The sequence below is a fragment of the Scophthalmus maximus genome, chromosome 5, assembly GCF_022379125.1.
Source record: "Scophthalmus maximus strain ysfricsl-2021 chromosome 5, ASM2237912v1, whole genome shotgun sequence".
Taxonomy (NCBI): Eukaryota; Metazoa; Chordata; class Actinopteri; order Pleuronectiformes; family Scophthalmidae; genus Scophthalmus; species Scophthalmus maximus.
Genome location: NC_061519.1, coordinates 28,197,003 through 28,222,875, shown reverse-complemented (window position 1 = coordinate 28,222,875; position 25,873 = coordinate 28,197,003). Strand labels below are relative to the sequence as shown.

The 25,873-nt window shown below is 44.0% G+C and overlaps 1 protein-coding gene across 1 annotated transcript; it reads right to left on the bottom strand.

Annotated features, from left to right (window-relative positions):
• Positions 1-3,443: 3,443 nt before the first annotated feature.
• Positions 3,444-25,605, bottom strand: amph (amphiphysin). Its single transcript, XM_047332183.1, has 20 exons — positions 25,435-25,605; positions 18,604-18,684; positions 17,978-18,032; positions 16,437-16,531; positions 15,466-15,561; positions 15,285-15,392; positions 15,085-15,170; positions 14,712-14,787; positions 14,510-14,592; positions 14,286-14,424; positions 11,413-11,532; positions 11,253-11,336; positions 11,093-11,119; positions 10,879-10,902; positions 10,361-10,564; positions 7,864-7,905; positions 6,550-6,594; positions 5,705-5,893; positions 4,629-4,730; positions 3,444-4,547 (listed from the first exon to the last, which is right to left on the bottom strand). The coding sequence occupies exons 1-20, from the start codon at positions 25,501-25,503 to the stop codon at positions 4,443-4,445; spliced, it is 1,830 nt and encodes a 609-aa protein (XP_047188139.1). The 5' UTR covers positions 25,504-25,605; the 3' UTR covers positions 3,444-4,442.
• Positions 25,606-25,873: the final 268 nt, after the last annotated feature.

Here is a 25,873-nt window from a genome sequence, read left to right as displayed (position 1 = left end):
TCACATGCACATTGAGCAGACAACATCTCTCCAGCCAGATTGAACAAAAAGTTTTTTCGTGTGTCATAGGCCTGAAGAAGACCCAGAGAGGGTCGAAACGTTGCCAGGACACACCTTCCTTAGTTGTTTGAGTTTATTTTGATTTAAAATCTTTTTATATTTATTTTATTTCGTAAGAAACGATTTTTCGTTTAAAAACAATTTGATTTATTTATAAAACCCACTGACTTGGGAGAACCTGACACACCTTTCTTGGTGGTTTGAATGGTTATATCATTTTGGTTTTATTTCGTAAAAAAACGATTTTTCCTTAAAAACAATTTCGTTGAAAAACAATTTCGATTATACTTACCATACCCAGTGATTTTACTTAACTTACCCAGGGATTATACTTACCTGCCAGGAGACAACTTCCTTCATTGGTTATTTATAAAAAATATTTTTTATTTTTCCTACGAAAATTATTTTTCATTAATACACAAATTTGATTTCAACTTTACCTACCTTACCCACTGACATGGGCCATTTTGATGATGGCTGGACTCTGGTCCGACGTGGCGGACGCCACCGTCGGGACCGCCAGCCGTTCCGGGACCGGGATGACGGGGATGGGTGGGCGGAGAGTGCATTCCCCGTTTCCTTCGGGAGACGGGTTCAGTATCGTTTACCTAACCCTAACCCCCTAACCCTAACCCTAACCCTAACCCTAACCCCTAACCCTAACCCCTAATCCTAACCCTAACCCTAACTACTTAATTTTATCTAAATCTAACCCTAATTTAGTAATTTTGTTGTTATGCAAATTACATCTGTTAAAAATAAAAAAAATGAAAAATTTGGACAATTGATATATTACATTTACAATTAAAAAGTTAAAATTTTCATATTTTTAGGGTTTAAAATTATTTATTAAGAGTTATAATTTATTACAGTACTAATTTCTATGTAAAATAATTGGAATAAAAAAATTAATTTATTTTATTGGAGAGTTAGAACATTTAATTTAATTACATATTTTGTAGTTAAAACAATTTGTAGATTTAAGATTTAGAGATTAGAAGATAAACATTTGGATAAAACAATTTTTTATAAGTCATAATTATTTCATTAGTTTTAGGGTTTTAAAATTAATTACTTAAGGGTTAAAATTTATCAAAGTAGTAATTCATATGTTTAACAATTAAAATAAAATTGTTTAAGTAGTTTTAATTTATTAAAGAGTTTAAAACAATTGATTTTATTCATTGAATTAAATGCTTTCATTAAAAACCTATTGGCATTTATGGGGTTAAAGGGATTTTATTTTACATTTGGTATTGGTCAAACTAAAAAACTGGGTGACACCAATTTACTCCATACAGGGGAGGGTGTTAATAGCAGCGCACGCTGCAGCCTGCTCACTTGGAGCGGAGCAACAGCAGAGGCAACACACAGAGGGTGAGCTCGTTAGCTGCTACTAGCTTGTTAGCCGTTATTACTTAGTTTGAGCTACTTTTTTTTGATTGATTAGACTTTTGTCTACCGTTTGCTGAAGTGCCCAGCCTGAAGAAGACACGGAAGTGTCGAAACGTCGCACAGGGGCACTTTTTTTTCGTTGATTAACAGGGAGGTTTTTTTTGTTTTTTTTGTTTTTTTGTTTTTTTTGTTTTTTATTTTTTTATTCTTGTATTTTATTAAGGGGTTAAGCTTCCTTTTATTTATTAAAACCTTATTTGGTAAGGTCTCTTTGATTATTAAAGAGATAGAAACATTGAAAAATAAAAGATACGAAAAAAACTTTTTTTCACTTTTTTTATTATTGTTATGTTTTCCACTGCCAACGAGGGGGAATGGCAGCAGGTCCGTTACGGCAGACGGGGTCGCTTCCGTGACCAGACCCTTCACCAGCGACCCCAACCGCAAAACCGGGACGGCTCTTCTGGGGACCGGGGAGGAAGAGGGACCAGGGGGAAGGACCGTGCATTTCCTGGGCCTCCATGGGGAGGACCAGGCCATTACCCTCGTCCTAACCCTACCTTACCCACTGACATGGGTCATTTTGATGTTGGCTGGACTCTGGTCCGACGTGGTGGACGCCGCCGTCGGGACCGCCAGCCGTTCCGGGACCGGGATGACGGGGATGGGTGGGTGGAGAGTGCATTCCCTGTTTCCTTCGGGAGACAGGTTCAGGATCGTTTACCTAACCCTAAGGCGCAGTCTTGCCTACTTTTCGTAAAGTACATTAATACATACCTCAATTTGAACGCACTTTGCTCCGTCCTGGGACCGAAGTGATGGGACTGGGTGGGTGGAGAGTGCCATTTCCATCTCCTCCGGGAGATGGGCTCAGTTCCCCTAACCTAACCCAGCAAGAATCACCATCCTCCTGTCCTGCATCTTCAGACTGAACCGACCAGCACAACTGAAAACCAATCTCAATTTGTTGATATTACAAACTATCCCAGTCATGGGATCCTAAACTTAAAAACTCAGAATCCAGCACAACTGAAACCCCAGTACCTAAAAACAATTACAAATCCTCTTATGGAAATCCAAAAAACAAATAATTAATCAATTAGGGACAGAAAAATGGTAGTAGTACACCAGGTAAAGTTGCATGGCCTAAAACCCAAAGGTTGGCAGTTCAATTCCAGCTTTGGACAGTGTAAGCACATTTTATTTTTCTTATTCTTCTAGGCACAAATACTATTGAAAATAAGAGGACACATGGTGCTGCATGCAAGTAGTAAGAGAGTTGCAGTCGACGGGCGTCGGCCAGTGCACTGCCTCTGGTTCCTCGCCTACACCACAATCCGAACCGATTCACCACTCTGTCAGAACCGATGGATGTGGGGTGGAAGCAAATCAGTACATCTCAGATGAACCGGGAGGTCTCATCGAGATAATTTTCCAAACCTAACCACATTCCCTACCCTGATCTTGACCCTAAATTTGGGCAAATCCATTAGGTATTGGGGATTATGGGATTAACAGGCTTCACGAAAAACTAAACAGAGTTAAGAGGAGGAGCTGCTCAGAGAGTATAAAAGGAGGAGCCCCAGGAAGGGAGCCCATTTCATATACGCACATCGAGCAGACAGGATCGCTCAAGCTGTATTGTTACGTCCCATGAATTGACGCTAATTATGAGCTGTATGTGTCCCGCTGGCCTGATGGAGACCAAGATAGGTCGAAACGTTGCCAGAAAAGCCGGACACCAATAATTTTTTTTCGTAAGGCACAGTTTTGCCTACTATTTTTATACTTACCTCAATTTGAACGCACTTTGCTCCGTCCTGGGACCGAAGTGATGGGACTCGGTGGGTGGAGAGTGCCATTTCCGTCTCCTTCGGGAGATGGGCTCAGTTCCCCTAACCTAACCCGAAATCTAAATCTAAATTTTCAGAGGCCTCCCATAGGTGACATATTGTATATTGAACAATAACCATCCCAGAGACCCTTCATACCTTAGTGACTGTCATTTATTTATCATGACATGAATGGTTACGGTTTGTACATAGGTCTTTCAAGGGTTACATTAAATATCAAAGGAAGTGACATCATATTTGTTCATCCACAGAATTGTTAGGGTTAGGAAACTGAAAATATACTGACAACATTGATTGCATATTGGATTTGTAAATACCTTCCCTTCAGTCATACATTTATGCATAATTAGCTGATAACACTTTCAAATATTCTTGTAAATATAATTTGATAAGATGTGACTTATACTGATATACAATGTTTAATAATTGATGGGTTCTTTGTTTTTATTACATCTCGAAATATTTACTTTGATAAAATATTGGAGATTATCATGCTGCATTGCTTTGCTTGCCCGTACTTAATAATTTAAATGTTATTTGAAAAAGAAAAGCCACAATCATTTATAAGATCATCAATTGCAACATATGCTAAAGAAAGATCAACACACACACACACAACCATATTACAGAAATACACTAACATTGTTTCAAGATTACAGCAATGATGCATCTGAAAAACAATGACTCAAGAGTTTCACTTTACACCCAAACATTAAAATGGATCACACCACTACATTTTCTGGTATATTCCACAGCAGAGCAACTAAATCAGTATAACACACAGAGAAGGTGCAGTTTATCTTTTTTTCTTTTTGTTTTGTAGGTGTAAACACGTACAAAATAAAACATCAGCAAAAATCGTACACATGTTTTCTTTCAAAAAAAATTGCGTTCCAGAAAAGGTAGACCACACTGTCACATCATGCTTTTTAATTTCCACTTCTGTTGGGAGAATAGAACTAATATTTATTAGACTTTTATTTTCCGTATAACATAGAGTTTTATCTATCAGACAGCTGCAGGGGACTATTGGGTTCTCAAGGAAAGGGTTAGCTACATGCTGACTGGACTGCAGTGATTGGACACCAGTCTTTCAAATTGCTTCTCATTTTCTCAACCAGCTAAAGAAACTTCTTATTCCAGACGCTGGGTAAAGTTTTCTGGGAACAGTCCTTTGTGAGCTCCAGCTCCGAGTGTTAACCAATCACTTTCCTTGATCCCTGTGAGCCAGCCAGCATCCTGCAAAAACAAAAACACAACTATCAGCCTGGGTTACTGTTAACAATCTCTTCACTGACTCGTGGCACCTACAGTTCTCACCTGATCCTCTGCTGAAGCAGTCGGAACGACTAACACCACATCACCTCTCTTCAGTTCAAGCTCATCTGAATTTGCAGCCTCAAAGTCATGCAGTGTCTCCACCTGCAGGACAAAAAACAACATCCACAAGTACTGATCATTTTTATGTGTTCATACTGTATCATAACTGTGAAAACGTTTTAACCATGTTTCTGATTATCAAATTGATTTTAATGTAAAATAAAGACGATGTGAATGAACACAAAATACAGCGTGTGTGTGTGTGTGTGTGTGTGTGTGTGTGTCATGTCAGGACTTTCCCTCCGCCACTGAAAAACCATCTAATTTCAGAAATAGAAATTCTTGTGTTTCTTTGTTCTGTGCTTAAAGACACTGCACCGGAGCTTTGGGTCATAAACTGATGGTCCGATATTCTCCATCAGGATTTTCTGGTACAGAGCAAACATGGTTCCATCATTGATGGTAAGTTGATGCAGGTTCTGAAGCAGGAAATCAACCATAGACCATCACAATACCACCACGATGTTGTTATTGGGAAATTTTAACTTTACATGTTCCTCTGAGCTCTTGTGTGACCTACATGATGAGTTGTTACCTGTCAGCTGACCAATCCTGTGAAGTTTTTCCCATTCACAGACAATATTCATTATCATCACAGTTCGCTGGCGTCCCAGAGCCTTAAGAATGGCTTTGTTTCACATCTGTTCTTCCGTTTCTTTATTTCACTGCAAGGTGGGTCGATTTTTCACTCTGACTGGTTCTATTGAAGGGACATTTAAACTGAAGAGGTTTGGCAGTAATCAGGCCTGGATGGTGCCAGTGCCATTGAAGTTAACCATCACTTAAATTTGGTTTATTGATGATTTAGAAAATGGGGGATGACTTTTTAACATTGGGTCAGGTAGGTGTGGATAGTTTTTACCCCTCAAATGAAATCATCATTTAAGGATAGAGTCATTTAAGGATAGAGTTAAAATCAACCCTAACTGTGTATATATATATATATATATATATATATATATATATATATATACAGCTTGTTTTTCTAATTAGATGCTTTGCAAGTTTGCAGCTACCTTGTACAGAAAGTCATCAGGTTGTCCCGACACTCCTCCAGATGGACTCATGTGTTGTATGGTCTGGTTCTGACCCGTAACACCGTTGTCACTGACGGACGTGGGAGAGATGATGTCAGCATCGCGGTCATCATCACCTTCATTACTGGATGCGGGTTCAATCACCACAGAGGGGATTGACATGTTTTCCTGCAGGGAACAAACTTACATAATTATCTTTTACTTTCACAAACACACACAACAGAAAAAAAATGTATGTGCACACACACACATAAAGTCCACTGATAAATCTGTTAGAAACAAAACAATACATTGGATTTGTTGATGTGTGATCAATAATAATCTGTAACAAATTTTAACAAAAATAATGATTGAAAATCATTTTAACCAACCTTCCATGTACAAATGCACAAAAGTTTGAAATGCTAAATTATAGTTTTAAGAAAATAAACAAACAACAATGCGTCACACCTTTACATATATTACAAAAACAGAGAAGTAAAACTTAAGATGAATCAGTGACCATAAAAAAGTTTGAGTAACAAAACCAGAGATCATTGACTTTCTTTGACTCTGTTGTATTTTCATTGTTGAAATTAATTACATCAAAATAAAAGACTCTTCGTCTACTTCCTCATCTGTTCATGTCACGTTTCCTACTTTAAAATTCAACTAATAACATATATTAGTGTTTATGGCTGTATTTATAGTCATGTTAAGACTTGACACTTTGATTCTCATTGATTATTAAACTACATTTCCACTTCTGTTGTGTATTTATAGGACTAGCTAATAAACATCACGTTTTGGTTTTGTCCTTCTCTCTCATTGAGATGGTTAGTTACCGATGCAGCTGCTTCACCTGGGGGTGTATTGGCCTCTGGAGGAATCTGTGTGCACAGAGAAATTATATGATCTTACAGAATTTGCTGCAGAAAAGATAACAAAAAAAATCCTGTTCATCATTATAACATGCATCAAAACATCCTTGTTGACCGAGTTTAGGGTTAGGGTTATCTCCATAACATCAGGGTCAAGATGAGAACAGTAGCAGTTAAATCGCCGTCTTCTGAATCCTGCAGAGAACAGTCAAAACTTTATGGATGTGGGCCACAGACACATGATGAAGAGGATGATGATGATTATGATGATGATGGTATAGGTGATGATGATGATGGTAAAGGTGATGATGATGATGATGATGATGATGATGATTAGTTGATCAGACATGTCAGTCATGTAATTAATATGCTGAGATCAACATGTTCACTCACATCTGGATTCTCCTCCTTCGAACTGCCTGAACTTTCTGCTGTATCTTCTTCCCCAGCAGGGGGAGCTGGACGTTCCTCCACCACACCAGCAGGGGGAGCTGGACGTTCCTCCACCACACCAGCAGGGGGAGCTGGACAATCCTCCACCTCACCAGCAGGGGGAGCTGGACGTTCCTCCACCACACCAGCAGGGGGAGCTGGACGATCCTCCACCTCACCAGCAGGGGGAGCTGGACGTTCCTCCACCACACCAGCAGGGGGAGCTGGACGATCCTCCACCTCACCAGCAGGAGGAGCTGGAGGTTCCTCCACCACACCAGCAGGGGGAGCTGGACGTTCCTCCACCACACCAGCAGGGGGAGCTGGACGTTCCTCCACCACACCAGCAAGGGGAGCTGGACGTTCCTCCACCACACCAGCAGGGGGAGCTGGACGTTCCTCCACCTCACCAGCAGGGGGGGCTGACAGTTCCTCCACCTCACCAGCAGGGGGAGCTGGACGTTCCTCCACCTCACCAGCAGGGGGGGCTGACAGTTCCTCCACCTCACCAGCAGGGGGAGTTGGTTGTAGTTCCTCAGCGGGTTCTATTGGGGTAGCAGCTTGTCTCTCTGAGGCTGATTCAGCGTTAACATCGTTCTTGTACAGAGGAAGGGGATGAAACATCAATGTGGCATTTTGGCCACTAAAATGTCACAAAAGAGTCTTGGACAATTAAAGTTTACAGGCTTAATATCAAGTCTCTGAAAAGCTTGAGGTCAGTTAAAGCTTTAAGTTTAAAAGTTAGCGTTACAACCTGAAAAAAGTTGATCAGAATATTGATTTAAAAAAGGGTTAGGGTACCTTCAATGAAACATTGCACATGCTTAACCTAGAAATACAACTCACCATCTTATCAAAATCAGCAAAACATGGCGGTGCAGAAGCATCCTTCAGAGTGCATGTGTTAAAATGGAGAAGAAGAGTTCAAACTAAAGATCAAGATCCACAAACAAAATTTACATTACTGCAAGATCTGGGACATGAGACATGAGGAGACAAGACATTAGAGGGTGGGGAATATATGCTGGGACCTATGACCTCTGTTTAAGGACTTTAATTTTGATACAGAGAAACAGCTGCCAAAATCACTTCCTACTTTTCTTATAAAACATTGGACCAAACAGGTCATCATGTATTTATTCCATCTCAGATCTCAGTGACGGAAACAGAGATCAGAACGACTGATGTCTCTTCATTCATCTCAGTAAAATTCATTTTCATGTTTCTGGACAATGGATGTAATTTTAAATTTCTTTGTAAAATTACTTGTGAAAATTAATTAAATGCTTTGGTCACTTGACCTATTTTGCAGAGACACAAGTTAGTATTAGAAGCTTTCAGGGAAGATGACTAAATGAACAAGCAGACAAAGGAGCAGAAGCGGCAGGATCCAGGTTTTCAGGAAAACTACTTTGACTCTGTTGGTGTGTGGGAGGATTGAGGACAGGACAGGGTTTGATTTCTAATCTGTGCTAATCTACCACACTGAAGAGCGGACAAAGTCAAGTACCTCTTCCTTTTCTGTATCTAGCTCTTGGTACAACTTTCCAATTCTTCGGTTTGCATCCTCGTCTTCCGACATGTCTGAATTTTCTGGTTCTTTGGGATTTCTGGGAATGTTTGTGTCTTTAATTCCTTCTGCTGTGGTTCCATAGAAGGACACAGAGTTTTGTTGAGCGACCGACGACTCGAAGCCACTGTTTTCACTAAGTTCCTGCCAGGACACGGTGCTGGAGGCAGGACGCTCAGTCCCTGAAGTGGCTGCTGGGAAACTGTTGGCGAAAGGGTCTGCATCCCACCCACTCCCCTCCCCACTGAAACTAACCCCACCCTCCCCTGACATTTCATCAAACTGATCAAAGTCAAATCCACACCCCTTGTTTCCACATTTTGTTGATTCACCTCCTCCCTGTGTTTCAGCAAAAGGATCTGAATCAAACGCACCTCCTCCCTGTGTTTCAGCAAAAGGATCTGAATCAAACGCACCTCCTCCCATTGTTTCAGCAAAAGGATCTGAATCAAACGCACCTCCTCCCTGTGTTTCAGCAAAAGGATCTGAATCAAACGCACCTCCTCCCTGTGTTTCAGCAAAAGGATCTGAATCAAACGCACCTCCTCCCATTGTTTCAGCAAAAGGATCTGAATCAAACGCACCTCCTCCCTGTGTTTCAGCAAAAGGATCTGAAACAAACGCACCTCCTCCCTGTGTTTCAGCAAAGGGAACTGAATCAAACTCACCTTCTCCCTGTGTTTCAGCAAAAGGATCTGAATCAAACGCACCTTCTCCCATAGTTTCAGCAAAAGGATCTGAAACAAACGCACCTCCTCCCTGTCTTTCAGCAAAGGGAACTGAATCAAACGCACCTTCTCCCTGTGTTTCAGCAAAAGGATCTGAATCAAACGCACCTTCTCCCATAGTTTCAGCAAAAGGATCTGAAACAAACGCACCTTCTCCCTGTGTTTCAGCAAAGGGAACTGAATCAAACGCACCTCCTGCCTGTGTTTCACTTGAAGGAACTAAATCAAACGCACCTTCTCCCATAGTTTCAGCAAAAGGATCTGAATCAAACGCACCTCCTCCCTGTGTTTCCCGAGAAGGAACTAAATCAAACGCACCTCCTCCCTGTGTTTCAGCAAAGGGAACTGAATCAAACGCACCTCCTGCCTGTGTTTCACTTGAAGGAACTAAATCAAACGCACCTTCTCCCATAGTTTCAGCAAAAGGATCTGAAACAAACGCACCTCCTCCCTGTCTTTCAGCAAAGGGAACTGAATCAAACGCACCTCCTCCCTGTGTTTCACTTGAAGGAACTAAATCAAACACACCTTCTCCCATTGTTTCAGCAAAGGGAACTGAATCAAACGCACCTCCTCCCTGTGTGTCCGGAGAAGAAACTAAATCAAACGCACCTTCTCCTGTTGTTTCAGCAAAAGGATCTGAATCAAACACACCTCCTTCCTGTGTTTCCCCAGAAGGACCTTGAGTTTCACAAAGATCTCTCTCAGTCTTTTTTCCAAGCAGCTCTTCTCGACCTCCCCACCCATCTGAGGCACATGACAGTTCGTCATCAGCACTCACCCAGCCTCCCCCCTGACCTCCCTCACCCCACTCCTCAGCAGTCTCATATTCAGACCCAGAACCATCAGGAGACCTGGACCACTTCTCTCCTCTGTCCTCTGTGTTGTCCTCAATCTGTTCTCCATACTCATTGGTGAATATCAGTCCTGGGGTGGACTTCCTGCGATCTGCCAGCCCTGAATCCGCCTGCCCTGTCTGGTCTTCATCACCTCTGACTGCAGTGGGATGAATGTTGGGGTAAGTTTGAGAGTCCCACTTGCTAACCTCATGTTCAGCTGCTGTGGCTGCCTCACTGTCCTGAGGAGATGTGGCTCTGTCTCCACCTCCCTGGGACCAGCCCTGCGTCTCGCCCTGCACCTCCTCCAGCCCTGTGGCCCCAGGGGCCTCGGCACTCGACGAGGTCTCGCCATTTGTTGACATTGAACCAAAGTCTGCGGACCAGTCGGCGACGAAGCCACCTTCTGCAGCCTGCAGGTATGACAGGTTCAAGTTTCACTGAAGGCCACAGAGTTCAGCTGAATCATGGACGTACACACTGATCATGGCTGCAACTAAAAAACAGATCAACATCTCAATTTTATGACTCATGTCTAAGAATTATGGATAAATTAACACTAACAACACAAACAGGTCTCGTCTCACGAGTATTCACTTTGGTGTCACCGGCATCAAAAGAGCTAATTAAAAGATACAAAAATGCAAACATGGGAAATGAAATTTGTTTGTGGGTTTGAAATATATTGATCAGGTTCTGATGATGTGTTGTTGTGATGGATACTTACAGGCTGAGCTGTTTGGGAGTTTGCCTTTAAAAAAACAGAGAAAAAAACACGAGTCTGTCTGTTCAATATTCTTTTTTGAAAGATATGACTTTGTAAAGTTACTTGACCAACTTCTCCTTTTCATTCATCCCATATGTTTTAATTTATCCTCAATAATAATCAGAGTTTACATTCATGTAAGTAACTATGACATCAAATCAAAGAGTCGACTCACCGACCACATGTCCCATGGAACAGCCGTCTGCAAGGGGCAGAGCGCATGTCATCACGATGATAACAAATCTGATTTTTACATTACATTATATTCATCTAGCTTGTTATTGTTGTTCATTCCTGTATTTTTTTTTCCCCTGGAGTCAGTGAATGAAGAAAACCTGTGGTATCGGTGAGACAGTGTCATCTGGCTGAAAAGCATCAAAGTCCAGGTCAAGAAGAGATTCTCCGGGACGTTCATTGGGCTGCGGATGACATGAAGACGAACACAGGTCAACATGTGTTCAACATATTTAATAAACAGAGGATCTGACCACAGACCTGCGATGGTGAAGGTGCTGGTAAGAATTCTCCTCCAAACAGGTCGATGATCTGCTCCTCTGCCACCTCCTTGGTGGGCGTGGCCTTTGGCGGTGGAGGCACCGGTGGTCCCTTTTTAAACTGCCGCAAGACACGATGAGCCCATTAACCAATCAAATCACGAAGAACATCTTTACTTTCAAGCATGTAAAAGGATGAATGGAAACAAATGAGGGCAATACAACAACGATACAGTTCAATACTACACAATTATATATTAATGATTATATATTAAATTCTATATTATATTATTTAATAGAGTTGTGAAGTGTTTAGATTCACTCTCCTGAATGATCACAAACATAAAGGTACACATAATGGCCAGTTGTTGTTTCCATGGAGAAGATTCTAGTTAGAGGCGCAAATCCGAAAAGTGTTTTGTCATAACAGTTGTTGCGCACACACACACACACACACACACACACACACTCAATTAATCTGTGCCTTAATATCAATGTCCCCAAAGACTGAAAAACACGACAGAGGATCACTACAGCCAACTGAGTGTGTCATGAACACATGAACAGATCAACACATCAACACATCAACACATCAACATGTTACAGGTCAGTGAGACAAAAAACTGAAAATGCCTCCAAGGAAGCATCACAGTTTATTTAAATGATGTGACGTCTTAAACCTTGAACACATATAATTACATTTAGAACAATGTTCTAATGGTTCCACTGTTTCTGTTTCACTGTTCTACTGGTGGATGAAACAACATGGATTCTTACTGAAACCTGTAGAGAACAGTTCTCCCTCGTTCCCCTTCACACCACGACACTGTTCATCATGTGTCATGCCTCCTGGAGCCGGGCTAGGTCAAGTCAAGGGTCAAGGTCCATCAAGTAAAGGTCACGGCCTGCCAAGTAAAGGTCACGACCTGTCAAGTAAAGGTCACGGCCCTGTCAAGTAAAGGTCATGCCCCGTCAAATAAAGGTCACGCCACGTCAAGTAAAAGTCATGCCCCGTCAAGTAAAGTTCACGCCCTGTCAAGTTAAGGTCACAGCCCCGTCAAGTAAAGCTCACGCCCCCGTCAAGGAAAGGTCATGCCCCGTCAAGTAAAGGTCATGCCACGTCAAGTAAAGGTCATGCCCTGTCAAGTTAAGGTCACAGCCCCGTCAAGTTAAGGTCACAGCCCCGTCAAGTTAAGGTCACAGCCCCGTCAAGTAAAGGCCACGCCCCCTCAAGTAAAGGCCACGCCCACATCAGATGATGAAAACATGGACAGTGAAAACAGATGAAGTCTAAGTGATAATAAATAATAAATCCGATTTTTTCAAATGAGGCTCATTCGTCACATTGTCGTCTATGGAAGCAAATAAGAGACATAAGTCTTTGAAATTTAACAGCCACTGAATACTTAATATTGAAATATTTTATTTTGAAAAACATGTATCTGAATTTATTTGTTCGGAATTCACCTCTTTGAAATTATTTTACAAAAAAAAAATTCAGATTTCAAGTTACAATTTTTCGATTGCTCAAATTCAGATTGAAAAATTCTAGTTAAATATTCACACTCTCAATTCGATTGCTCAAATTCAGATCGAAAAATTCACACAGTAACATCCGGGCTACCCAGGATAGGAAAAGCAATTGAGCCTGCATGCAATCGAACCGACGTCTGGCCCATCAGAGCACGGCCTGTCTGTCATGTGATCCAAGAAATTGGCACGGATATTGTGAAGATGACTGCCAGGGGAAACGAAGGCGCTCCGGTAAGTTTGCTGTTTATGTACAATCGAGTATGTTGAAGCTAAGTATGTTTGGAACACAGCTATGGTTTGTGTGACTCGTTTGTTTATGTAGGTTCGATTGCATGCAGGCTCAATTGCTTTTCCTATCCTGGGTAGCTCGGATGTTACTGTGTGAATTTTTCGATCTGAATTTTAGCAATCGAAATTTGAGAGTGTGAATATTTGACTTGAATTTTTCGATCTGAATTTAAGCATCGAATTTGAGAGTGTGAATATTTAACTAGAATTTTTCGATCTGAATTTGAGCAATTGAAAAATTGTAACTTGAAATTTGAGATCTGAATTTTTTTGTATCTGAATACCGAAGTAAAATAATTTCAAAGAGGTGAATTCCAAATAAATAAATAAATTCAGATAAATGTTTTTCAAAATAAAATATTTCAATATTAAGTATTCAGTGGCTGTTAAAGTTCAAAGACTTATGTCTCTTATTTGCTTCCATAGTCGTCTGTTCAGCTGCTGATGACATCATAGCTGACATCAGCAGCTGCTCGGTGTCTCTGGTTGTTTACAGTGTATATTACTGTACAGAACTTTAATTACTTCAATCCAGAGACTGACCTCACAGAGAAATATCTGTGAGCAGCTTCATGGTTTCAACTCTGACGACTGTTCAGTGCGTGAACTTGTTCTGTTTGACTGATCGATACGGAAATATCAGTAGTGCAAACAGCGACAGTCCAATGCATCATAACCAAGGTACATGAATATGTTAGAAGAACCAAACGTAAAACTACTTATGTCACATCTCATGACCTGAACCGTCAGATATCAACTGTACATAACTAACACACACTAACACACATAACGATAACGTGATGTTACATTTCACTCACCAATCAACAGACAAAAGAGCAGCAAAAGAATCATAGAAAGTTCATGTGAAGTTTGAACAGTGAATTATTATCAATCACATTTATATCAACAAACTAATCAATCATTATTATCTTATCGCAACTCTACAGACACAAACTACAGACAAACTACACACAGACAAACTACAGAAACAAACCACACACAGACACAAACTACAGACACCGACAGATGTACCTGTGATGTCACTGGACTTACCTGTATGGGGGATCTGGGCCGTGGCGGTCCAGGTGAGACCGGACGGAGCAGGTGATTGGAGCAGGCTTCTGGACTCTCAGGTGGACTCTCGTCTTCGGGTGGTGACGGAGTTCTCGCAAGTCGTAAAGGTCCTGAATCACTGACCAATGAGACAGAAACCACCTGATCACTGTCAGTCCTTTGATTGGCTGCCTGTGTCACATGGTCCAAGTCTTCACACTGACCTCGGAGCTCCTTGGATGGTGAACATTTTGTCAGAGTGCTGCTCAGCCAGTCGGGTCATCACCTCGTACAGCTGCCTGCACACCTGGACAGGGAGGTTGGATCAACATGTTCATGTCAGTGAGCTGTGACATCACACCATGTTACACGGGTGTGACATCACACAGGTGTGACAGTGGGTCAGACTGAACATTCAAACCTCACCAACGAAATCTCTCGGTGAAACTTTGCCTCTAGACTCGTCACACTCTTGTAGGTGCTGATGTAGAAGCCGACGCGGCTGCAGAGCAGAAAGGAAACAGAGATGATGACATCATTGGTCTTCACGCGGTCACCACAGATCAAGTGTCAGTAGGTCAGAGTGTCAGTAGTTCAGTGTCAGTAGTTCAGACTAAAGAAGAGCTGAAACGTTTGTCTGTGATGTAATTAACCATCATTGGCTTTAGCAGCTGAATCTGTTTTTTTCCATGTGAAACATTTTGTGTTGGAACGGTGAGAATCAGCCTGAGGCAACAGACACGACAGTGACATCATCAGTGACACCATCAGTGACATCATCGGGTCCTTCAGGACTCACCTGTCCCACAGAGTTGGCAGTTCGTCCTGCAGACCCACGTTCAGCTCATCAAACACTTTCTGAGCCTTTTTCAGTTCATCCTCCGCCTGCAAACAAAAAAAGGTTGAACTTCAAACGACTGATGAGCAGATCAGAGCAGAACAATGATAACGTGTTCATGATGATTCACTGAACAGTGACTTCATCAGCGAGCGACTCACCTTCAGAACCTTGCGGTCGTTCTTCATCCCAGACACCTGCAGAGTTTCCACGTGGTGGCGAGCGCTGTCGTAGTCGATGAGTTTTCGACTTCTCTTGGCGACACGAGTCTGAAACATCCGAGCTCTAGTTTCAGACTTTGAATCAAAGTTTAAAGTTTCTATAATAAAACGTGTTTGTTACCTTCAGATCGGGGAACTGCAGCAGGTACTCGTCCAGATTTAGGAGTGTTGAGTCCACCAATTTGTTGTGGAAGTCTTCCCACAATGCATCACAATCCTGCAGGAAACACAGCAACTCACGTCATCACAGCTTCAATCATTATGTCTGATCGAGGCTCGGTGAAACGCTCCAGTGGTGAAGTCACAGATAAGACCAGGGGTCAGCAGGACAGAAGAAACCAGACTGAGCAAGAAAACACACGATGATGATGATGATGTGTTACTGATGGATGAAGTCAAACTGTGACTTGTGTCTGACCCGAAGCATCAGAGCCGTCACTCAGAGTTTCAGACTCGTCAAAGTTGAACATTATTTTTCCAACTTCAAGTCTTTTGTTGATTTTGATAAAAAGATTTGTGAATGCTGGAGAAGATAAACTGACAGATCAGGAAATCTATCGTCTGAAGAAACTGATACTCAAAGTAAAAACACAGAAACCTGCTGAAGATGATGATGATGATGTTTAAACCAAATATCCGGTTTTCCTTTCTTTCTGTTGTTTTTTTCTCCTCCTTCTGTTTCTCCACGTTTCTTTCAGAAGAACAACTCAGACTTAAGAGAAGAGCGACAGTTGAACAAAGTCGATGTCATCAGAGTGATGGTCGTGTACATCTACTTTATATTAATATGTAGTAATGAGGAGCCTACATAATACATAATATATAATATATAATATATAATATATAATATATAATATATATAATATTATATATCATGTATAATATATATAATACACATGGAGTCACTCTAAAGACAATGTTTTATCTCTGGATGTCAGATGTGTGTGTGGGTGATCTGAGTGTGATCAGAGTGTGTGATGTGTGTGTGTGTGTGTGTGTGTCTGTGATCAGAGTGTGTGATGTGTGTGTGTGTGTGTGTGTGTTTGTGTGTGTGTGTGTGTTTGTGTGTGTGTTTGTTTTTACGACTCTAACCTTCCCGATTGTCATTACGTCATCTTTTCCATGCCAGTCCGGTTCGTAGACTTCGTGGAGCGACTGCGTCAGGTTGATTGACGCCTGCTGCATCCCTGCAGGAACAACAACGATCAGCTGATTGACGTTGTCATGGTGACTAAACTTTTCTTTGTTCAGAGGAAGTGGAGCAGACAATAAGTGTTGTGTGTTGTTTGTTGTGTGTTGTGTGTTGTGTGTTGTTTGTTGTGTGTTGTGTGTTGTTTGTAGTGTGTGTGTGTGTGTGTGTGTGTGTGTGTTGTTTGTTGTTTGTTGTGTGTTGTGTGTTGTTTGTTGTGTGTTGTGTGTTGTTTGTAGTGTGTGTGTGTGTGTGTGTGTGTGTGTGTGTGTTGTTTGTTGTTTGTTGTGTGTTGTTTGTTGTTTGTAGTGTGTTGTGTGTTGTGTGTTGTTTGTAGTGTGTGTGTGTGTGTGTTGTTTGTTGTTTGTTGTTTGTAGTGTGTTGTGTGTTGCTTGTAGTGTGTGTGTGTGTGTGTGTGTGTGTGTGTGTGTGTTGTTTGTTGTTTGTAGTGTGTTGTGTGTTGTTTGTAGTGTGTGTGTGTGTGTGTGTTGTTTGTTGTGTGTTGTGTTGTGTGTTGTTTGTAGTGTGTTGCTTGTTGTTTGTTGTTTGTAGTGTGTGTGTGTGTGTGTGTTGTTTGTTGTGTGTTATGTGTTGTGTGTTGTTTGTAGTGTGTTGTTTGTTGTTTGTTGTGTGTTATGTGTTGTGTGTTGTTTGTAGTGTGTTGTTTGTTGTTTGTTGTGTGTTATGTGTTGTGTGTTGTTTGTAGTGTGTTGTTTGTAGTGTGTTGTGTGTTATGTGTTGTGTTTTGTTTGTAGTGTGTTGTTTGTAGTGTGTTGTGTGTTATGTGTTGTGTTTTGTTTGTAGTGTGTTGTTTGTAGTGTGTTGTGTGTTGTTTGTTGTGTGTTGTGTGTCGTTTGTAGTGTGTTGTGTGTTGTGTGTTTTGTTTTGTTTTGTTTTGTTTTGTTTTGTTTTGTTTTGTTTTGTTTTGTTTTGTTTTGTTTTGTTTTGTGTTGTGTTGTGTTGTGTTGTGTGTTCTGGGTTGTCATCATCATCAGTCCATCAGCTGGACGATATTCAGTGTGGGACACAAAGGCAGAACAACAAGTGGCTCTGAAGAACCGAACTGCTGAGAACCCGAGAGAACCTGACAGAACCTTAGCAAACCTTAGAGAACCTGAAAGAAACTTGGAGAACCTTAGAAAACCTGCTTAGAACCTGAGAGAACCTGAGAAAACCTGAGAGAACCGTAGAGAACCTGAGGGAACCTGCTGAGAACCTGAGGGAACCGGAGCAGGTGAACTAAGGATAATTGGAGCTGATTTAAAGGTTAAAGGTCGTGATTCAGTTTTGACTCTTCAATAAAAATCATTCATATTTTATTAATTGAAAACATCCTGTTTAATATAAATATGAAAGTTTCTTTCTTATAAACAAACTCTAACCATATACAGTATATATTTTTCATCTGACACAAACAATTTATTTTGAATAAAAACTTTTTTACCTTTAATAGAAGTCATGTAGGTTTTCATCTCCCTCTGCAGCCGAGAGCCTTCAGACTAACACACACACAGATTATGGGTTAATAACACAAAGCTCAGATGTTTTACTTTGGTGAAACGTGAAGCTTCCTGTTTTCCTTCAGAACCTGTGATGCTGCCCCCTTGTTGAGGAAGTGTAACAACAGCAGTTTTCTCTTGTGTTTCTTGTTGTCACTCACAAACTCTGGTCCAAAAGCTTAATAATAGGGTCTTATTTCCCTTAAACGTATTTTCTGACTTTTTCTTTTGCACTTCTTATACTTTTTTTAATTCGTTTTCATGATTCTGCCCCTAAGAACTTTGAAAACTCTTTTTCCTTTAGTCTCTGTTTTCTGTTTTACTTTGAAGTTACTTTCCTCAAGTGTCTTCACTTCATGTGCCTTGTTTTTGTGTGTTTCTGTGTTCACTTAGCCCCGCCCCCTTGTGTATGTGTTTCCCTTTGTCTTTGTCAGTTCTTCTTCAGTTCGTTTACCTGAGTTGGATTTTGCTCTAGTTTTTCTTTTTATTCTGCACTTTGTTTTCCTGTGTTGTGATTGTAAAGCATTTGGCTCAAGTCTGTGATGTTGTTAATGACGCTGACGTCTTTCACCTCCTGTCTCCTGAAGTTAACGACCACTTGTTCAAACTGCTCATCTTTGGTCTCGTCTGCTTTTCCAAGCTTCTGCAGGACCTGAAAAAAATCACATGCAGAGATTTGACAGGAGATAATTAACATCTGTTGTCTAAGTACACAAAACCATGGGACATTTTATATTTGTTGAGATAACTTTGTATTTTGTTTACTTGTGTCAAAAGATTATCATAACATTAAAGATGAAAAACGATTATTGGAATACAAAGATCATAGAACCGGGTCACGTTTCAGCACCACGGAGGTTTCAGACCATAGAACCGGGTCACGTTTCAACACCACGGAGGGTTCAGACTATAGAACCGGGTCACGTTTCAACACCACAGACAGTTCAGACTATAGAACCGGGTCACGTTTCAACACCACGGCGGGTTCAGACTATAGAACCGGGTCACGTTTCAACACCACAGACAGTTCAGACTATAGAACCGGGTCACGTTTCAGCACCACGGACAGTTCAGACTATAGAACAGGGTCACGTTTCAACACCACGGTGGGTTCAGACCATAGAACCGGGTCACGTTTCAGCACCACGGAGGGTTCAGACTATAGAACCGGGTCACGTTTCAACACCACGGAGGGTTCAGACTATAGAACCGGGTCACGTTTCAACACCACGGAGGGTTCAGACTATAGAACCGGGTCACGTTTCAACACCACGGAGGGTTCAGACTATAGAACCGGGTCACGTTTCAACACCACGGAGGGTTCAGACTATAGAACCGGGTCACGTTTCAACACCACGGAGGGTTCAGACTATAGAACCGGGTCACGTTTCAGCACCACGGAGGGTTCAGACCATAGAACCGGGTCACGTTTCAGCACCACGGAGGGTTCAGACTATAGAACCGGGTCACGTTTCAACACCACGGAGGGTTCAGACTATAGAACCGGGTCACGTTTCAACACCACGGAGGGTTCAGACCATAGAACCGGGTCACGTTTCAACACCACGGAGGGTTCAGACTATAGAACCGGGTCACGTTTCAACACCACGGACGGTTCAGACTATAGAACCGGGTCACGTTTCAACACCACGGACAGTTCAGACTATAGAACCGGGTCACGTTTCAGCACCACGGAGGTTTCAGACCATAGAACCGGGTCACGTTTCAACACCACGGAGGGTTCAGACTATAGAACCGGGTCACGTTTCAACACCACGGAGGGTTCAGACCATAGAACCGGGTCACGTTTCAGCACCACGGAGGGTTCAGACTATAGAACCGGGTCACGTTTCAACACCACGGACAGTTCAGACTATAGAACCGGGTCACGTTTCAGCACCACGGAGGTTTCAGACCATAGAACCGGGTCACGTTTCAACACCACGGAGGGTTCAGACCATAGAACCGGGTCACGTTTCAACACCACGGAGGGTTCAGACCATAGAACCGGGTCACGTTTCAGCACCACGGAGGGTTCAGACTATAGAACCGGGTCACGTTTCAACACCACGGAGGCTTCAGACTATAGAACCGGGTCACGTTTCAATACCACGGACGGTTCAGACTATAGAACCGGGTCACGTTTCAACACCACGGAGGGTTCAGACTATAGAACCGGGTCACGTTTCAATACCACGAACGGTTCAGACTATAGAACCGGGTCACGTTTCAACACCACGGACGGTTCAGACTATAGAACCGGGTCACGTTTCAGCACCACGGACGGTTCAGACTATAGAACCGGGTCACGTTTCAACACCACGGAGGTTTCAGACTATAGAACCGGGTCACGTTTCAACACCACGGAGGGTTCAGACCATAGAACCGGGTCACGTTTCAGGACCAAGGAGGGTTCAGACTATAGAACCGGGTCACGTTTCAGCACCACGGAGGGTTCAGACTATAGAACCGGGTCACGTTTCAACACCACGGAGGGTTCAGACTATAGAACCGGGTCACGTTTCAATACCACGGACGGTTCAGACTATAGAACCGGGTCACGTTTCAGCACCACGGAGGGTTCAGACTATAGAACCGGGTCACGTTTCAACACCACGGAGGGTTCAGACTATAGAACCGGGTCACGTTTCAGCACCACGGAGGGTTCAGACTATAGAACCGGGTCACGTTTCAACACCACGGAGGGTTCAGACTATAGAACCGGGTCACGTTTCAGCACCACGGAGGTTTAAGACCATAGAACCGGGTCACGTTTCAGCACCACGGAGGGTTCAGACTATAGAACCGGGTCACGTTTCAGCACCACGGAGGGTTCAGACCATAGAACCGGGTCACGTTTCAACACCACGGAGGGTTCAGACTATAGAACCGGGTCACGTTTCAGCACCACGGAGGGTTCAGACCATAGAACCGGGTCACGTTTCAACACCACGGAGGGTTCAGACCATAGAACCGGGTCACGTTTCAGCACCACGGAGGGTTCAGACCATAGAACCGGGTCACGTTTCAACACCACGGACGGTTCAGACTATAGAACCGGGTCACGTTTCAACACCACGGACGGTTCAGACTATAGAACCGGGTCACGTTTCAACACCACGGACAGTTCAGACTATAGAACCGGGTCACGTTTCAACACCACGGACAGTTCAGACTATAGAACCGGGTCACGTTTCAACACCACGGAGGTTTCAGACCATAGAACCGGGTCACGTTACAGCACCACGGATGGTTCAGACTATAGAACCGGGTCACGTTTCAGCACCACAGACAGTTCAGACTATAGAACCGGTTCACGTTTCAACACCACGGAGGGTTCAGACCATAGAACCGGGTCACGTTTCAACACCACGGAGGTTTCAGACCATAGAACCGGGTCACGTTTCAGCACCACGGACAGTTCAGACTATAGAACCGGGTCACGTTTCAGCACCACGGAGGGTTCAGACCATAGAACCGGGTCACGTTTCAGCACCACGGAGGGTTCAGACCATAGAACCGGGTCACGTTTCAGCACCACGGAGGTTTCAGACCATAGAACCGGGTGACGTTTCAGCACCACGGACAGTTCAGACTATAGAACCGGGTCACGTTTCAGCACCACGGAGGTTTCAGACTATAGAACCGGGTCACGTTTCAGCACCACGGACAGTTCAGACTATAGAACCGGGTCACGTTTCAGCACCACGGAGGGTTCAGACTATAGAACCGGGTCACATGTCAACACCACGGAGGGTTCAGACTATAGAACCGGGTCACATGTCAACACCACGGAGGGTTCAGACCATAGAACCGGGTCACGTTTCAGCACCACGGAGGGTTCAGACCATAGAACCGGGTCACGTTTCAACACCACGGAGGTTTCAGACCATAGAACCGGGTCACGTTTCAGCACCACGGACAGTTCAGACTATAGAACCGGGTCACGTTTCAGCACCACGGAGGGTTCAGACCATAGAACCGGGTCACGTTTCAGCACCACGGAGGGTTCAGACCATAGAACCGGGTCACGTTTCAGCACCACGGAGGTTTCAGACCATAGAACCGGGTCACGTTTCAGCACCACGGACAGTTCAGACTATAGAACCGGGTCACGTTTCAGCACCACGGAGGTTTCAGACCATAGAACCGGGTCACGTTTCAGCACCACGGACAGTTCAGACTATAGAACCGGGTCACATTTCAGCACCACGGAGGGTTCAGACTATAGAACCGGGTCACATGTCAACACCACGGAGGGTTCAGACTATAGAACCGGGTCACGTTTCAGCACCACGGAGGGTTCAGACCATAGAACCGGGTCACGTTTCAGCACCACGGAGGGTTCAGACCATAGAACCGGGTCACGTTTCAGCACCACGGAGGGTTCAGACCATAGAACCGGGTCACGTTTCAGCACCACGGAGGTTTAAGACCATAGAACCGGGTCACGTTTCAGCACCACGGAGGGTTCAGACTATAGAACCGGGTCACGTTTCAACACCACGGACGGTTCAGACTATAGAACCGGGTCACGTTTCAGCACCACGGAGGTTTCAGACCATAGAACCGGGTCACGTTTCAACACCACGGAGGGTTCAGACCATAGAACCGGGTCACGTTTCAACATCACGGAGGGTTCAGACCATAGAACCGGGTCACGTTTCAACACCACGGAGGGTTCAGACCATAGAACCGGGTCACGTTTCAGCACCACGGAGGGTTCAGACTATAGAACCGGGTCACGTTTCAACACCACGGAGGCTTCAGACTATAGAACCGGGTCACGTTTCAATACCACGGACGGTTCAGACTATAGAACCGGGTCACGTTTCAACACCACGGAGGTTTCAGACTATAGAACCGGGTCACGTTTCAACACCACGGAGGGTTCAGACCATAGAACCGGGTCACGTTTCAGCACCACGGAGGGTTCAGACCATAGAACCGGGTCACGTTTCAACACCACGGAGGGTTCAGACCATAGAACCGGGTCACGTTTCAGCACCACGGAGGGTTCAGACCATAGAACCGGGTCACGTTTCAACACCACGGAGGGTTCAGACTATAGAACCGGGTCACGTTTCAATACCACGGACGGTTGAGACTATAGAACCGGGTCACGTTTCAACACCACGGACGGTTCAGACTATAGAACCGGGTCACGTTTCAACACCACGGACAGTTCAGACTATAGAACCGGGTCACGTTTCAACACCACGGACAGTTCAGACTATAGAACCGGGTCACGTTTCAACACCACGGAGGTTTCAGACCATAGAACCGGGTCACGTTACAGCACCACGGATGGTTCAGACTATAGAACCGGGTCACGTTTCAGCACCACAGACAGTTCAGACTATAGAACCGGTTCACGTTTCAACACCACGGAGGGTTCAGACCATAGAACCGGGTCACGTTTCAACACCACGGAGGTTTCAGACCATAGAACCGGGTCACGTTACAGCACCACGGATGGTTCAGACTATAGAACCGGGTCACGTTTCAGCACCACAGAGGGTTCAGACCATAGAACCGGGTCACGTTACAGCACCACGGATGGTTCAGACCATAGAACCGGGTCACGTTTCAGCACCACGGACAGTTCAGACTATAGAACCGGGTCACGTTTCAGCACCACGGAGGGTTCAGACCATAGAACCGGGTCACGTTTCAGCACCACGGATGGTTCAGACCATAGAACCGGGTCACGTTTCAGCACCACGGACAGTTCAGACTATAGAACCGGGTCACGTTTCAGCACCACGGACAGTTCAGACTATAGAACCGGGTCACGTTTCAGCACCACGGAGGTTTCAGACTATAGAACCGGGTCACGTTTCAGCACCACGGACAGTTCAGACTATAGAACCGGGTCACGTTTCAGCACCACGGAGGGTTCAGACTATAGAACCGGGTCACATGTCAACACCACGGAGGGTTCAGACTATAGAACCGGGTCACATGTCAACACCACGGAGGGTTCAGACCATAGAACCGGGTCACGTTTCAGCACCACGGAGGGTTCAGACCATAGAACCGGGTCACGTTTCAACACCACGGAGGTTTCAGACCATAGAACCGGGTCACGTTTCAGCACCACGGACAGTTCAGACTATAGAACCGGGTCACGTTTCAGCACCACGGAGGGTTCAGACCATAGAACCGGGTCACGTTTCAGCACCACGGAGGTTTCAGACCATAGAACCGGGTCACGTTTCAGCACCACGGACAGTTCAGACTATAGAACCGGGTCACGTTTCAGCACCACGGAGGTTTCAGACCATAGAACCGGGTCACGTTTCAGCACCACGGACAGTTCAGACTATAGAACCGGGTCACATTTCAACACCACGGAGGGTTCAGACTATAGAACCGGGTCACGTTTCAGCACCACGGACAGTTCAGACTATAGAAGCGGGTCACGTTTCAGCACCACAGAGGGTTCAGACCATAGAACCGGGTCACGTGTTAACACCACGGAGGGTTCAGACCATAGAACCGGGTCACGTTTCAACACCACGGAGGGTTCAGACTATAGAACCGGGTCACATGTCAACACCACGGAGGGTTCAGACTATAGAACCGGGTCACGTTTCAGCACCACGGAGGGTTCAGACCATAGAACCGGGTCACGTTTCAGCACCACGGAGGGTTCAGACCATAGAACCGGGTCACGTTTCAGCACCACAGAGGGTTCAGACCATAGAACCGGGTCACGTTTCAGCACCACGGAGGGTTCAGACCATAGAACCGGGTCACGTTTCAGCACCACGGACAGTTCAGACTATAGAACCGGGTCACGTTTCAGCACCACGGAGGGTTCAGACTATAGAACCGGGTCACATGTCAACACCACGGAGGGTTCAGACCATAGAACCGGGTCACGTTTCAGCACCACGGAGGGTTCAGACCATAGAACCGGGTCACGTTTCAGCACCACAGAGGGTTCAGACCATAGAACCGGGTCACGTTTCAGCACCACGGACAGTTCAGATGAATGGAAACACGTCAGTTATTTATTTAAAAAAACATTCATGTGTGAATTTTTCACCACACAAGTGACGTCATCGTGTGACGTTCCGCTCAGTGCTAATCCGACATCAGCTTCAGCCAATCAAAACGTTCTCCGACGGTTTCTGATGATTTTACTCTTTGTTTATAGCTCGTTTCATCGGATACATCATGACGTCATCATCCCAGTGCGGATCAATATCCGATGATCAAAGATCGATAAGAAAATTATGAGAACATTTTTAGATATTGTCAGAGACAAACGCTAAACAGGCCCGAGCCTCTGAGCAGCGACACCTCCTCCTCTCTTCCTCCTCTCTTCCTCCTCTCCTCCTCCTCTCTTCCTCCTCTCCTCCTCCTCCTCCTCCTCCTCCTCCTCGGCTCTTACCTTCTCCTGCGCGCGGCTCAGACGTTTCTGGACGTTTTTAGCGAAGATTCCCGATTTGATTTCCGCCATGTTGAGTTGACCGCAGAGAGAGAGAGAGAGAGAGAGAGAGAGAGGTGGATTAACGGAGAGAGAGAGAGCGACTGACAGGGGGGAGGTGTGTGTGTGTGTGTGTGTGTGTGTGTGTGTAGGGGCGGGGCTTAAACACAATCGTCTGATTGGACAGTTTCATTCCACCTCCTGTTTTCTTTGGTTATTTTCGGTTGAATTCAGTATAAATGAATTATTAAATGTATAAATGTTGATGAATGTTTATGTTTATTGTATTTATTTGTTGACATAAACAACATTAAATAAACTGATCATGTCTGACTCATGTCAGATTCACTTTTTCACTGATGCAGGAAGTGATTCATGAAAATTCTTTATTTTGTATTTATTA

What these genes read in the sequence shown, in the direction of transcription:
- amph (XM_047332183.1), bottom strand. Translation starts at nt 25,503, where the DNA reads ATGGCGGAAATCAAATCGGGAATCTTCGCTAAAAACGTCCAGAAACGT. An exon ending in ACTCCCAAACAGCTCAGCCT is followed by an intron (nt 10,565 to 10,878) that starts GTAAGTATCCAT and finishes TCATACCTGCAG; the next exon opens with GCTGCAGAAGGTGGCTTCGT. An exon ending in CCACAGCAGCTGAACATGAG is followed by an intron (nt 7,906 to 10,360) that starts GTTAGCAAGTGG and finishes TGCACTCTGAAG; the next exon opens with GATGCTTCTGCACCGCCATG.